The 13,733-nt window shown below is 35.7% G+C and overlaps 1 protein-coding gene across 2 annotated transcripts in view; it reads right to left on the bottom strand.

Moving 5' to 3' along the window:
* CACNA1D (calcium voltage-gated channel subunit alpha1 D) overlaps window positions 1-13,733 on the bottom strand; it is a 156,205-nt gene that overhangs the window by 67,458 nt on the left and 75,014 nt on the right. For both annotated transcript variants that reach the window (XM_088532046.1, XM_088532047.1), the window contains exons 9-10: window positions 10,549-10,718; window positions 720-807 (exon numbers count right to left, since the gene is read on the bottom strand). In XM_088532046.1, coding sequence (XP_088388172.1) covers window positions 720-807; window positions 10,549-10,718 — 258 coding nt within the window. The remainder of the gene's footprint in view (window positions 1-719; window positions 808-10,548; window positions 10,719-13,733) is intronic.

The raw sequence follows: 13,733 nt of genomic DNA, 5'->3' as shown, positions 1-13,733 counted from the left end.
AAAATAATGAACACAAATTCACTCTCTTTAGAAAAATGCAACTGAAAACACACTAGAATTATTCAAAGCTTATGCATAAAAATGAACTTGCAACAAAAACCTTGAAGAATTGTGACTGCGTTTGTACTATTTTCTCTAATACCATTCCAAAGCCTTGTAAATTTTCCAAGTGAAACAAAACAAAAACCATAAAGCCAAGCCTGATGCTAAATAAATTGCTCATGTAGAAGCTGCTTGGAAGCCATGAAAATTTAAACAATTGAATGGTTAATAATGTGGAATCACAGAAATACTCGCATTCATTCAGTTATTGCTAACAAAATACGTATTCTTCAGAGCAGGCATAAATATGTCATAGGTGACTTCTGTATTTTTCTTTATTACCTATCACATACTACAAAAGCTCTCAGAAAAATAGGATCCAACTGTAAAGTTGGTGGCATTTATGTCCATCTACCTTAATTGAAATTTTATTTCAGTGTTAATGTAATAGTGAAATTTTGATGTGCGTTAATACTGTATAATTATCGGTCTAATATAAAAGTAACAAAGGCAAATACCATAGGTCACACTTTGTCTTTTTGTGTGATTATTTGAAATTGAGTCGTTTTTTTCACTATTTGAAAGCAATTTCGGCTCAAAAAGCAATGGGCTAATTCCCTTTTATTTGGAAATGCTGAGAGCAGGTGGGTGCAGTCTTTCAGGCTGCCCGTACTCACCACAAGCTCCCGCAGCAGGCGGGGTTCTCTCCTTCCCCACTCACGTTCTCGGTGTTCACTGACTCCGTCTCGCTGGTGGGCATGCTTGCTGTGGGGAGAGAGGAACCGCTTTAGACTGAGCGCTCAGCACAGCGAGGGACCGCAATCTGCTCTCCCATTCTATTACCAAAACGCCTCCAATTTGTGCAGATCTAATGAGTACTCTGAAGGGCTGAAGAATATGAAAGGTGAAAAGATCCTTCATCAGTCTGCCTCTTATAACAAAAGAAACACAATTCCAGAATGTATTACAGGTTTCTTTTTTTTTTTTTTCTCCATTTTGCTTTAATGATTCAACATAACTGTTGAAAACGTACTGCAGAAAAGGCACTTCTACAGAACATAATATAGAGGAATTTCATAACAAAAAGCATGCTGTCCCTAATCAAGATGGATTTTAGACCTCTTTTATAGGACTTTCATTAACACTTTTGAGGCGCTTATTAGTCTAAGTTGTCTCACTAGTATGCCTGCCGATTCCCCGAAATGCCACCAAAGTTCCTCTGAAAGCAGGCACTATCATACTCTGATCATACTGAACACTCTATGCTTCTCTTACCATTACAAAACATTGAGGCTAGGAAGTAATTTTGCAGGCCCATATTGTAGGAGTAAACAGAAAGTAGCACTAGGAATGAGAGTAGGTAGTGTAAATGAGGATAATGAGGATTACTAATAACAACAAGGGGACTACTGCATTTTTTTACATATCAGGGAATTACTGTACATAGGGTGGAATAAAAGCTGAACAGTTAGCAATTGTGGCTAATGGTTTGTTACACAGAACTCATTTGTACATTGGCCTTTTTTTGTCTCTAGATCAACTGAAACACACAGAAGGACATCTTGTCAAAAGGTGTTAGGAAAGTATGAACAGACTTCTCAGCACTTTCTGGGGAGAATAATTCCATGTCTGCAAAGCATGAAAGGAAAATCATGCTAAAAAATAAACAAAAAAAATACAGTTCGCTGTTGGTTTTATATAAGAAATATTATATAAAATAGGATAAGGAAGATGAAGAATGTGCACCAAGAGTGTAAGTGAAATAGAGTATCTTAAAGGGATGTTCAGGGATGTACATGCTACTGTTTAGTTTTTTTAAGTTCCTGTGTCTAGAATGACAGCACTGAAGGCTGAAGGGCTATATGCCCATTTTTACTTCTGCTTTCTACTGTGGTAGCCTAAATGAGCCTTAAAGTAGACTTAATCACACACACCATATAAGTGAAAATCAGGCCCTGAATTTTCTGACTTCTTTATCTATGGGTCAGGTACAAAATGAAAACTGAGGGTAACAGCTTCTCCCCACAACCTGTACATTGCCTCAATACTGATCTAGAGATGCAAATAAGCATTAAGTGGTAGTTCGGTTTCCTTGCCCATTAATTCCCCACCGAATGCCAGCAGACCGATAGTTCTGTGCAGGCCAGATGCCCAGCTGGGATTTGCAAAAAGCTGAGAATCCGTCCCCACAAATGTAAGTCTGCATGACATGAAATTTCAAACACAGAATTGGCATAACAGAGAGAAGATGCAAGATCCAAGATGCCCATGCAGGTAGTTACATAAAACAAGGCAGTCCAGGCAGTAAGCACAGCAAAACCTTCATTCACAGTGTTCTTTTTCATTATTATTCTTTTAAAACAATACTATAGTTGCTTTATTCTGAGATTGCTGGTTAGCACCTGCAAGTACCTTAACTAGAGTATCAATCTTCTCTTTATAAACCCAAATGAAAAGAATGAACACTGCTAGCCTTTTGCGAACTTGATAGTTTGCAAGCAGATTTCAAAAGGCATTTTATTTTAATGCTTATCATTAAAGCAAGCAGTCTTTGCTAATATCCAAATCCAAGAATGAGAATTCTAAAAGCTTAAGAAAAAAATGACAGAACGATTTTACACACTGTCTCAGATCTTCAGAATTAATACATTTTACTTAAAAATGAAAGGGTCTTTTGCAATGAAAGCAATTGTTTTGCCTCTCTGAAAAAAAAAGTAGAGAAGCGTAGAGAAGCGAAAATGTTTCTCTTGTCTTTTTTGAATTGCATGCAGATAAGAAACAACAATATAGCCACCTATCAATGAACTTCCCCCCACACACACACATCAGCAACTCTAAAATACAAGACCAGAGGTCTCCTTTTGTACATTATTAGCTACTGCTACATGAACACAGAAGTATGCCCATTCCTACAAAGAAGTATTACATATGCAAAGTGTTGCACTTGTGAAATCAATCCTCCCTTAGTCTAAAAGCAGTATCTAAAATTCAATTCCTCATAAAGCGTGACTCAATATCATATAAGTGTTATTTGCTTTTAATAAATGCCAAATAATTTAAGTGTAATGAAATATTGTTTTAATTCAAACCCACCCAGACTTCATGACTTAATCTAAAATAAGAAAGATCAGCCCTTTTGAGCATGACTGTATTAAGGAAAAACAAAGTACCAAATCAAAGGAATTTTATTCATGAGGCCAATGTTACTATTGTTAATTATTAAACACAGTCAGAATGTCACCCTCTATTTCATACTGCTGGACTGCTGCTCTAGTTGTGCTAGTGACTTGCAAGTACTCCAGAACCATTAAAAGTTCATTTTAAATTAGAAATCCATCTATTTTATACTGTAATTTATATACCAATAGAAAACTTGACAGAAATACTGTGAACATGAGAAAGTCTAGCTCCATGCTAGTAAATTATCAGCCAGAAAAGAACAGGCACAGCACTGCACCACATCCACGCCAGCTAATGCAAGCACTTGACAAGCTTTGAAATGACTCAGAACTAACAAATTTTAATACGCAACTTTTTAAGGCAAAATATATCACATACAATGAATTTCTGAAAAAAACATCTGATCTCAATATGACAAGTGTTAAGATTGTTAAACTGGTGCTCCAGTATTCAGAGATAGATATCAATATACAAATCTCAAATTAAAATTATCTTTATTCTTCTCTTTCCCCTTGTTTTTCTGGTGGTATTCTGGAAAGATTATCTACGAACCCATATAATATCAACCTCACTTCAAATTTGTTTTAAAAGAAAAAATGCTTGCATTAGCAATATAAACAAGACACATGCAACTTGATACTTTCCTGAGTATCTATTAATTAGGTCGAGCACACTGGCTACTGTCAGGTGCCTGACTGCTACTAAGCTTCAGGTTGTAGCACCTTCTTCAGGAAAGCTGACTGCTCCAGTTGTGTTGTTACATATGGGATTTTCAACAGTGTTCTTTTCTAATAGCACTTTAATAAGTTACTATTTCTTTCATTTTTCTAAAAAAGAATATTTTAAGGCCAAGCTTATTTTGTTGACCTAATATTTTTGACTGACCACGTGTGGGCAATTTACATCATTCAGAATTGAAGCATCTTGTAACTCTGAGCAATTTTCTGGACAGCCTTCCAATACCCGCATATCTCCTAATTTCTTAGATTAAGAAATGCTGTTCAAAGCATGGGTGAATTGGTCAAGAAGAGCTACTTGCTTGATGGAGGTGTAATGTTGCTATGCTTGTCAGTTCAGGGCCATCTCTTCATTACCTCTTTCCTGCCTTTGAAGGTAATGGATGTTAAAAATCAGAACAGAAGACAGTTCTGAATCTGAAATCCTACTCAATATTAAGTGCAATAAATGCAACACTGAGCCTAGCTAAAAGGAGTTACTGCTTTCTTTGAGAAGTAGTGCCTATTAGTAAAGTTGTTGAACACATTCCAGGAGTAGTCTGCTTATAGCCTCAAACCAAACTGTAATATCTTAACTGTGAAATTTGAATGCTGGGTACTTGGAGAGAATTTCAAATGAAGCATTGTATTTATGATGATAAGACTTTTTTTCATGAAAAAAATATTCGATCTTTAAGCTGCTTTCAGCTTTTGGAGTGGGAATCTCAAACTCCCATCCACAACAAAATAGTGCCTAACAGAGTAGGACAGTGTCCATCAGAACTGATATATCTAAGCTGGCTGGAGGCAGAAAAATGAAATCCAAATCTTCCTACTATGTGACAGTTTAGGGTCACTATGGAACTATGACTAAACTACAGTCTTAATCACTAAGTCTGGTCATATATATTTTTGTTGCAAATGTTCTCCTCTAGAAAGCATATCATTTTTATTTTACTCGGTTTCAACATCACTTATGTATTCTTCATCCGTCAGCTAACCTAATTTCCACACTGACGTGCCATGCTGGTAGCTGACTAGTGATTATGTGCTAAATGAAAGAACCTGCACAAGTGCAGTGATTGCAATGATCTGTACATATAATACAGAGTGGTAATAGCTACCTGAGAGTGATTTAACTATGATGCTATACTGGCATCCTTGTATATTTTGCAAACGGCCTTCTTTTGTCCTCTACTAATGTACAGTTACTTCTATGAGCTACAAAATTCTTTCTCAGTTCAGTACATTGATTTTCTGAAATCTGTACACAGATCTTGTGAGTAGTCGGATAAGAAAGCATAATAAAAAGATACACAATCCTCAATATTTTCATTACAAATTCATCACACATTTTCTTAAATGTGATGTATCTCCAGAAAATACACATCAGGAAGAAGTGGTTCTATATACACTGACTGTGAAGCTCTTCAGGATGAATTCAATTCAAGGGGAAGCTGCTTAGAAGGAAATATTCCACATGATATTCCATCTAGGCATCTGTTTAAACAGTGCAGACTTAATTTTGATCCTATCAGCACTCATTCTACTTTTTTACTGGTATCCCATGGAAATTCAAGATACAGTTGAACAGGCTTGGCTGCACAGCAGTGGATGTAGCATGAAATAATCAGTTCTCCTTGCAAAAACATCACTGAAGCAACAGCTTCTAGCTTGAAGAATGACATTATAAATCTTAGGAATGTTGTATAGCCATTAATATGGACAGTTCTTTCTTATATGGAACTGGCTTAGAAAAGTTCTTCCTGCACGTACCCGCAATTTGCTTTTTTTTTTTTTTTTTTTTTTTTTTCTCGATATAGAAATAAAGATACAGATAATATGAAGCTGGATGGGACTTCTAAGGACATCCCATGTCAAACAAAGTTTACACTACTCAGATCAGCAATAATAGTCTCAACAAACAGAAAAAGGTTTAGGCTTACACTGATGTGTAGTCTGGAAAAAATCCAACTCACCAAATGGATGCCTGCGCTGCAAGACACAGGTGAAACTGTAGAGTAGGGCACATGTGCCTCTGAATAGACTTTTAAAAATCAAGGGCAGGTTTTGGCAGCAAGACAGCCTGCAGATATTTAAGCAGCAAGTACTCTGCTGGGCTCCACACTACTTCACAGCTCTCACTAGAACCAGAACCTGATTGTTTAAAGGCTGTGTTGAGATAGAAGTAGTACCTAATGCAAAACTGCTAGCACTGTCTTTCAGCAATTTGTATGGAAGAAAAAATCTGGTCTATAAAGCTGTGCAAGCCATTAGACAATATATGCAATAAGTACACTAGCAATTTTAAGCAGACTCAATATTTGTGGAAAATCAGACCGCCAGACAATATCAGTTGCCATATTTCTGATGTAATGTTTTGCATTCTCTAAAATAACTGGGTCAGATTCAGCCTCAGTCAGTCTTTTATCTGCTATTTAACAGAAGTGATTGTCTCACTACAGCGTGCCAGTCAGTTGCTCCGATAATTCTGTTGTAGGAAGGTTTAAAACTAGATCTCCTAATTGCTACAACTGTGATTTTGTCAGATCTATGTTTGTCATTATTAAAGGCTGCAGATTTGAAAATAATTTCCTCATCCTAAAAGCTCTGTCCATTCCCATTGTGGATGACAGAGAATCACAAATCGAAAACTATCAATTTAAGAAAAAAAAAAGCAGATGCACAAGAAGCTTATTTCTTTTGTTAGATTCTACATGAAAGATGTAATCAAAACAATAAATAATATATTCATGCTGTTCTAACTTAACACTATGATCAGCTACATAGCTTGCGAAGCACTGAAGTGGACTTCTTCCCTTGAATTTGAGACACGGTTGCAGATCTGTTTCACCTGAATAGGAAAATCTACACTTAAACAAGAACAGTCACAAAGATAATTCAGTGAAAATCTAAATCAATTAAGCAAGTAGAGCACTGCACAGTCTATATGAAACATGCACTTGCAGCAGAAAAACTGCATGCATTACTGTTTACATGCTACAGACGTTTATAACTCTATTTTAGAAAATGCATACAATATGTGCTTTCAAAAGCTTACATATCAGATGCATTATTGGTAGAGAAGTTCAACTGCAAATCAGGACATGTTTTACCATGTTTATTGGAAGAACGGCCAAAGCAGCTAAACCTGCTTTTCTTCTTTTCTTCCATTAAGTCAGCCAATGTAACCCCTTCGTGTTAAGTACATGTAATCCCAGCATTTACACAGGAGATGGCAGCAGTTACAATGCGAAAAATAAAAGTGTCCATATACACAACACAAGCAACGTTAGGTGAAACAAATTGAAATTACCAGCAACATAATCAGAACTAATAAATCTTTCATCTCTCACATTGATTTCTGCATTCTGAACTAACTTCTCATGTCTTTTAAGTCAAAGAAGTTTTTCAATTATTTCAAGGGAAAAGAGCTGCTAATAGTAAAGACAACAGCTTACGATTTTTAGTAGAGTCATGTCTGTAATTCTAGGTTAAAAGGTTCAGCATTCTCTGCCGACCAGCAGCAATATGAACATGCAAATACATGAATTCCATATATAAATTATCTAGTTTAGTGGCAGTGGAGTTCTTTAGTTAGAATGTCTAAAATGCTGAGGACACGGGAACTTAAACTACATTTTTAAAGGTCATGTAAGAAAGCAATAATTACTAACTTAGTTACCTTTAAAATCTGTACCTTTTCTTGCCATAGTGAGAAGAATATTTTATATCTTAAAGCTGGACCTCTTGCATATCAAGAATTATCTTTCATCCTCATAATCATCTGCAAGCTTGACTTTCCACAGCTTTAGATATTAAAAGTAGGGTCATTGCTGTTTAGCAGCTGGCATCTGCTTATCTTTCCTGTCTTTGGACCCAGACCACCTACTTTATGAATCAAACACAATCCTAAAAAAATATTATTAGTGTATTTGGAGAAAAAAAAGTCTTTCTTAAGTTTACTAATCTGGTGCTAGCTAAACTTCACCTGCCTCCCAAATGAGCAGTTCATTATCAGAACTGCCCTCCCAACCCAAAAGCTTTTTGTGGAATAACTGCATAGAGCGCTTGTGCTCTCTCTCATCACAGCTCCTCTTGCCCTGCGACAGGTAGCAGAGCACTTTCTTGAATGCAAGCAGCTGGAGCAATTGAGCAACCCTTCCTCTGTTAGACCCTGTTGCAGGTCACATTAACAATGAAATTCCATGCAACATTTTTAAGCACATGTGCAAGAGCCTAGAGCCATGCTAGGAGATTGTCTGTTCATTCAAAACTGCAGCTCAACATACATGTGTGTGCTTGCTCAGCGCCGAGAGAACACTGGCCAACGGATAGACCAAGCAGTGAGCTTGTGCAAAGCGTGTCAGGAAACCTCTGTGATTCAGTCAGAGGACACCTGGTTTCTACAAGGTAGCTGAAAAGTGCAACTTTCAATCCATCCCAGAAAGTCACATGTGCAGTGCCTGCTTTGCACAGGAAAACTGATTTGCAAGAAACAGATCACCAAATCTTGAGTCTCTGAGGATCTAGTATATTGATGCCTTCATCATTCTCGTTTTTTTCGCTCATTTTTCTTCTTAGGACAACATCTACAATGCTAGCAGAGCTAGGGAGGTAGGATTTCCACCAGGTCTGTCAGCTTTCCGTATACTCTCTATTGCTAGCGTAGTGCAAATCAACTACTTGATAGTCAATGTATTATGGCTTGAAAGATTTAACTACACATTAAGTGTTCATTAGAGTCTACTACACTGATTTAAACCACATCTACCATTTCTTGGCATTTCTCATGTTAATGAATTGGTTTTGATACTGGATGTTTAAAATAGAAACAGTGATCTAAAATACAATTACGTATTTGCCTATTATTTGTTTTAATTATATTCTCTAGCCTATTGTCACTCTCAAAGTATCCCCGATATGATATCTAAAAAGACAAAAACTTTCTGACATTCAGTCACTATGCAAACAAGTATTTTGGATTCTTAAAAGACCTACACAAACTAGGAGCTATTCAAGGAGTGCTAGGGCAAAAGGTTCTGTGCAACACATTTAACAACCTGCAGTATGCACAGAATGCAAAAAATCCATGGGATTACAGCTGCAGACTTGCAAACCAACTCCCTAAGCACTGCAGGTTGTCTAATGCTTTGTCTAGCCTGGCATCAACTACAGCCCTGTTTGTCTTTCAGTCAGTAACACAGATTCTGCTCCTATTTATATTGTGAGCTAAAAGGGTAAATTTCTGAAACTTAAAGCTAAGACTTTCAATAAACAGATACAATAAAGACGTGACTCTAAAAACAGCTCAGTGTCAAACCACGTAATTTTTACTAGCTTTTAAAATTGTTGTTATGCCTAGATATCACTTTTAATTGCAATATTGATACTGATGCTCAGTATCTTCAATAGTCAATATTTAAACTTCTCATAAGTATATTGATTAAATGAACGATTTATCACAATCAAGTAACATCACTAATGCAATAAAAAATGATTAATTATTTTGGCAGACAAAATTATTTTGGCAGACAAAATGGTGTTCTAGTCTGCCTTTGATAAACTACTTGTAGATACATTCTATAACAGTATCTATTTGTATAAGCACCAGTACCTTTTAGCCTAACCACCTGAATAACAAGATGCTACTCAACATTAGCATGCATATTTTTCCTTGGTATTAAATCATAATACACATTGTGAATCTATGCTATCATTCACATATATAGAATGACAAAACAGTTCACAGGAAAATTTTAAACGCTTCTATGTAAACACAGATAAAATGTTCAAATTCATCTACTAAATTATCATATAGAAATACTGCTGGTTACTTGAAATTTCTGACATACAGAAGCCAGGTGTAATATCATGAAATTAATTTGTTCTTTTGTTTAGGCCTCTGTTCAGAAGCCCCAGAGGCCCATTATTGAATAAATTGCCTTTCCCTTAACACAATGTATATTAGTCATAAATAAAAGTGACAATGGCATCTCTTACTGCTGACTAGAAGTCCCAAAAAGTTTCATGTATTTCACATTCAATTCATATGTATATATAATAAGAAGAATAATAAAACTTTTCATAGTTCTCTTGCATAGTAGAACGAAAGAAAGATCTATAATGTTATTTGCTTGTTTAAAAACTCATGACAGTGCTATCAGCATAAGCATATTTCTTGACTGGAATTTAGAATGCTTTTAATGGATATTTATAACTTATTAATTTCTAGGCAAATAAACATTCTCCTTCATCAAGGAAAGTTTAGACTTGAGATGTCATTTAGTGCTACATAGTTGGAATGCAGTAACTTTTTAAAGAATAAAAATAAGAGTAAATGTTTAAATCTTTAGTGATTTATATCAGAAAATAATTTTCTCCAGGCAATGATTTGTACATTGACAACTCAGCAGAATTTAGTTGTATGATTCTAAATCCTCTTCCATGACTGTAAGCAACAGTAGATAAACCGAGGTTCTGGTTGCTCTGGTAACAAACACTTTTTGCATCCTGAAAATCAGACAGGCTTCATAATCCCCTAGTGTAATTTCCTTAAAAGCAGCCAAACTGTCCCCCATAGAAGTAGCACAGAGTAAAGAATACGTACTGTTCCGTTTGCCTTCTTCATCAACCTCTTCATCATTCTCAGGGTCAATGTCTTCTGCCTGTGTAATCCAATCTAAATATCCCTTCAGATCTTCTTCAAGCTGCTGCTTTTCACGTAGCTTTTGAAAGTCCCCTCGGGCTTTGGCTTTTTCTCTTTCCTTGGAAAATTCTCTATCAAATTCAGATAAACAGATAAAACACTGGTTGTGAGACCACCAGACATTTTGACCTAGGTTTTCACATTGCACTAACGTAGAAAAATGAACTAAAGAAACTACACAGAAGATTTGAGAGTCTGAGAACAAGACAGTGGTGCAGAGAAGCCACGGCAAATTCCTACCATATATAATATCAAAACTTTCAAAGCTTTTACAACTTAATTGAATGTTAACCAGACTCTGGACTTTTCCCACACAATTTATATGCCAGCATTTGGTTATGTGCTCCTAATTGATTTTAATATCATCTTGTCTAATGGTTATAAAAAGAAGCTGGCTTGTAAGAATGTAATGAAATCAAGTATTTTCAGAGAGCTTATGCTGAGCATGGCTTTCAATGCAAAGGAGATTCTGGCAACCAGTTCTAAAGGCTTCCTTCCTCTTCCAAGTGTGGCTTACTGTCCATGTCCAAAAATACATATTTCAGTGCACGGTCCACACAACTTCATTAAAACCTTCAACACCTGTGCTGGTTAAGATCTGATATTTTGTCCTTTTTCTCTACAACTGAACCAAAAAATCCTGCTGCTCACATATCAGTTTTTTTTTTCCCTTTTTCCTTCTTTATTTTTTAAACAAACTGAATGCCCTATCTGCTTTCCCACTTCAAGACAAATGAGGTATTTGACCTTCTTGACTTTTCTAAAATACTACCCTGCTATGAACTTAATTTCTGAAATTTAGTAGTATTTATTTCATTGTCCAGAAACTGAAAAAAATAGATAATCCAAGCTAACTAGTAGTTGTATAAGGAAGTACCACTCCAATATTCTCATACCAGGAAAGTTATTTTAATTTTCTCTTTTAATTATTACAAAAAGATAATTATCAATAACATCTTCTAAAGTTACAGAGAGTGAGTAGGCACTATGAAAATGGTCAAATGAAGCTTTTCTGCTAATTCTTTGAAATCCTTTTGTTAGCCTAGGAAGAAATCTATTAAGACTATTAAGGAACTTGCATTATTTGAAGCTTTTATGACATTAAAAAGTATAATCAAGCAAGCATATATATACCTATCCCAAACCTGTATCAGAATTCAACTCTGTATTAAGAGATGTAGGATCTGTTTTGCCCTCATCTCACTTCACTGCCTGGTCTCTCAAAATATTTACTGAACTCCCTGAGAGGGCAAGCATTGTTGCCGGTTTCAAAACTTAAACTTATTTAAAAGAGAATAAGACAGAAAACAGAATTAAAAGAAAAAAAAATAGAGCTAAAGCAGGAAGTAAACAAGTGACAAATTAAAAAGACTCAGACAAATAATATGGCACAGATATTTCGCACTCAGGCTCAAAGCCCTCCTATTTGTAGTATATTTTATGAACATGACCCTTCTATATATTTGTGAATCCTCAATGCTTAGGCTGCATTTTTTTCAAACTTATTTATTTGAAAATTATCACCAGTCAAGCATGGCACAAAAACTTCTGTTTATACGTTTATACTTGCAGACCCACCCTTCCTCTAACTGACGGCGCTCCGGTTCAGGTTCTCTACTACAACTAGTGTGGGCTGAGACTGCAATGGCCTCTCTGAACGTGCACTCTGAAGTGCTGGAGCACCTTTCACTCTCTTCATTTACATACCTCTTCTGAGAGGCACCTAAAGCAGTACAGAGAGCTATTCCATACTCTCTACTACCCATATCTTCAATCTTGCTCTGCAGAATAATTCACTGGTGTGAGTCTGCTCAAAAACCCTTCCTCCAAATATCTTTTCTCTGAAAAACAGCAACTCAGATGGTAATCTCCCTGATAGGCTGTTATCATATTCCTGTATTGATATGAAAATTTGCTTTTTCTTTTCAGAGCAAATCTTAGTTACACTTGGTAGTCTAGATTTGTTTTTTAAAACTAACTGCTGTTATTATCTTGTTTAACTTTCCATAAGGCTGAAATTAAACAACAACAAAAAAAAGGAGCTACAGAAATTCCTTTTAGTATGAATTTGATAACTATTTCCTGTAAACATTCACTTGAAAACATTCCCTGATTAATATACTGCCAGGGGAAAAATTATTAAAGCACTAAAGATAATACACTATTTCTAATATAAGAAGATATTAGGAAATCAGGGGACTCAAAAGTGTAAAATTTTGGAAAATATTTTAACCAAGTGAACACAATCATCATTGTGATGGTGCACTAATAATGGAATATAACAGAATAATGAAAAGTCAGATAATTGTTCAACATACTATTTCACTTGGGTGATAGAAATTACTTATCTGGAACAGCATACAAAAAACTTCTCTAAATTTTGAGATGTTCATCTTACTTGCCATCTTCAAAAGTCTGTCTTCTAAACATTGAATTTCTGCTTCGACATTAGTAAATTTAAAAATTAATCTCTTTTTACATGCAACCATTCAGGCCTGTTTTTAATGTTCTGTTATAGAATTCAACAACTTATGTTGCAAAGTCAAAGAGACAGACACCGCACTTTTTCTTATTACAGTCTTATTTCAACAAAAATTAAGTTCAACATCCTGTTTTATCTGACAACATCTTCATGAAACTGAAGAATACCAGCTTCAAAATACCAGAATGCTTATATTGTATTTGCTGCCCTTCACCTGCTATCCGAGCACAACGTCCTGCAAAAGGCCATCTCCTTTCACGGAAGGGCTCATGACAGAGTTCAATAGATTTCTGATCTGCTCCATCAGAAACATGAAGAGGGGTTGGTCATTCATGTTTTTTTTGGTAGAAGATGGCATAAGCCTTTAAGAAACTGCTTGCTTTACGGAATACTGGTTTTAGATTTATCTCAGACACAAATTACAAAAAATACTGCCCTTTACATGGAACTGAGGCAACACCTACTAGCTCTCCCGCCACAGGCAATATCTTGGAACAAAAGAACTACCATGGTGTAGTATGAGCTCAGAGGTAACACTCCTCTCTAGCTCTTATTAAGCATTCCTGCTTTGATCAGTTAAATCCTTTTGCTGTTTTTTTTTTTT

This window comes from Tinamus guttatus, unplaced genomic scaffold (assembly GCF_059628265.1).
Source record: "Tinamus guttatus ecotype Peru unplaced genomic scaffold, ASM5962826v1 Tinamus_guttatus_pri_ptg000451l, whole genome shotgun sequence".
Classification (NCBI taxonomy): domain Eukaryota; kingdom Metazoa; phylum Chordata; class Aves; order Tinamiformes; family Tinamidae; genus Tinamus; species Tinamus guttatus.
Note: the sequence above shows the minus strand (reverse complement) of the source record. Positions and strands in the feature narration are given on the sequence as shown.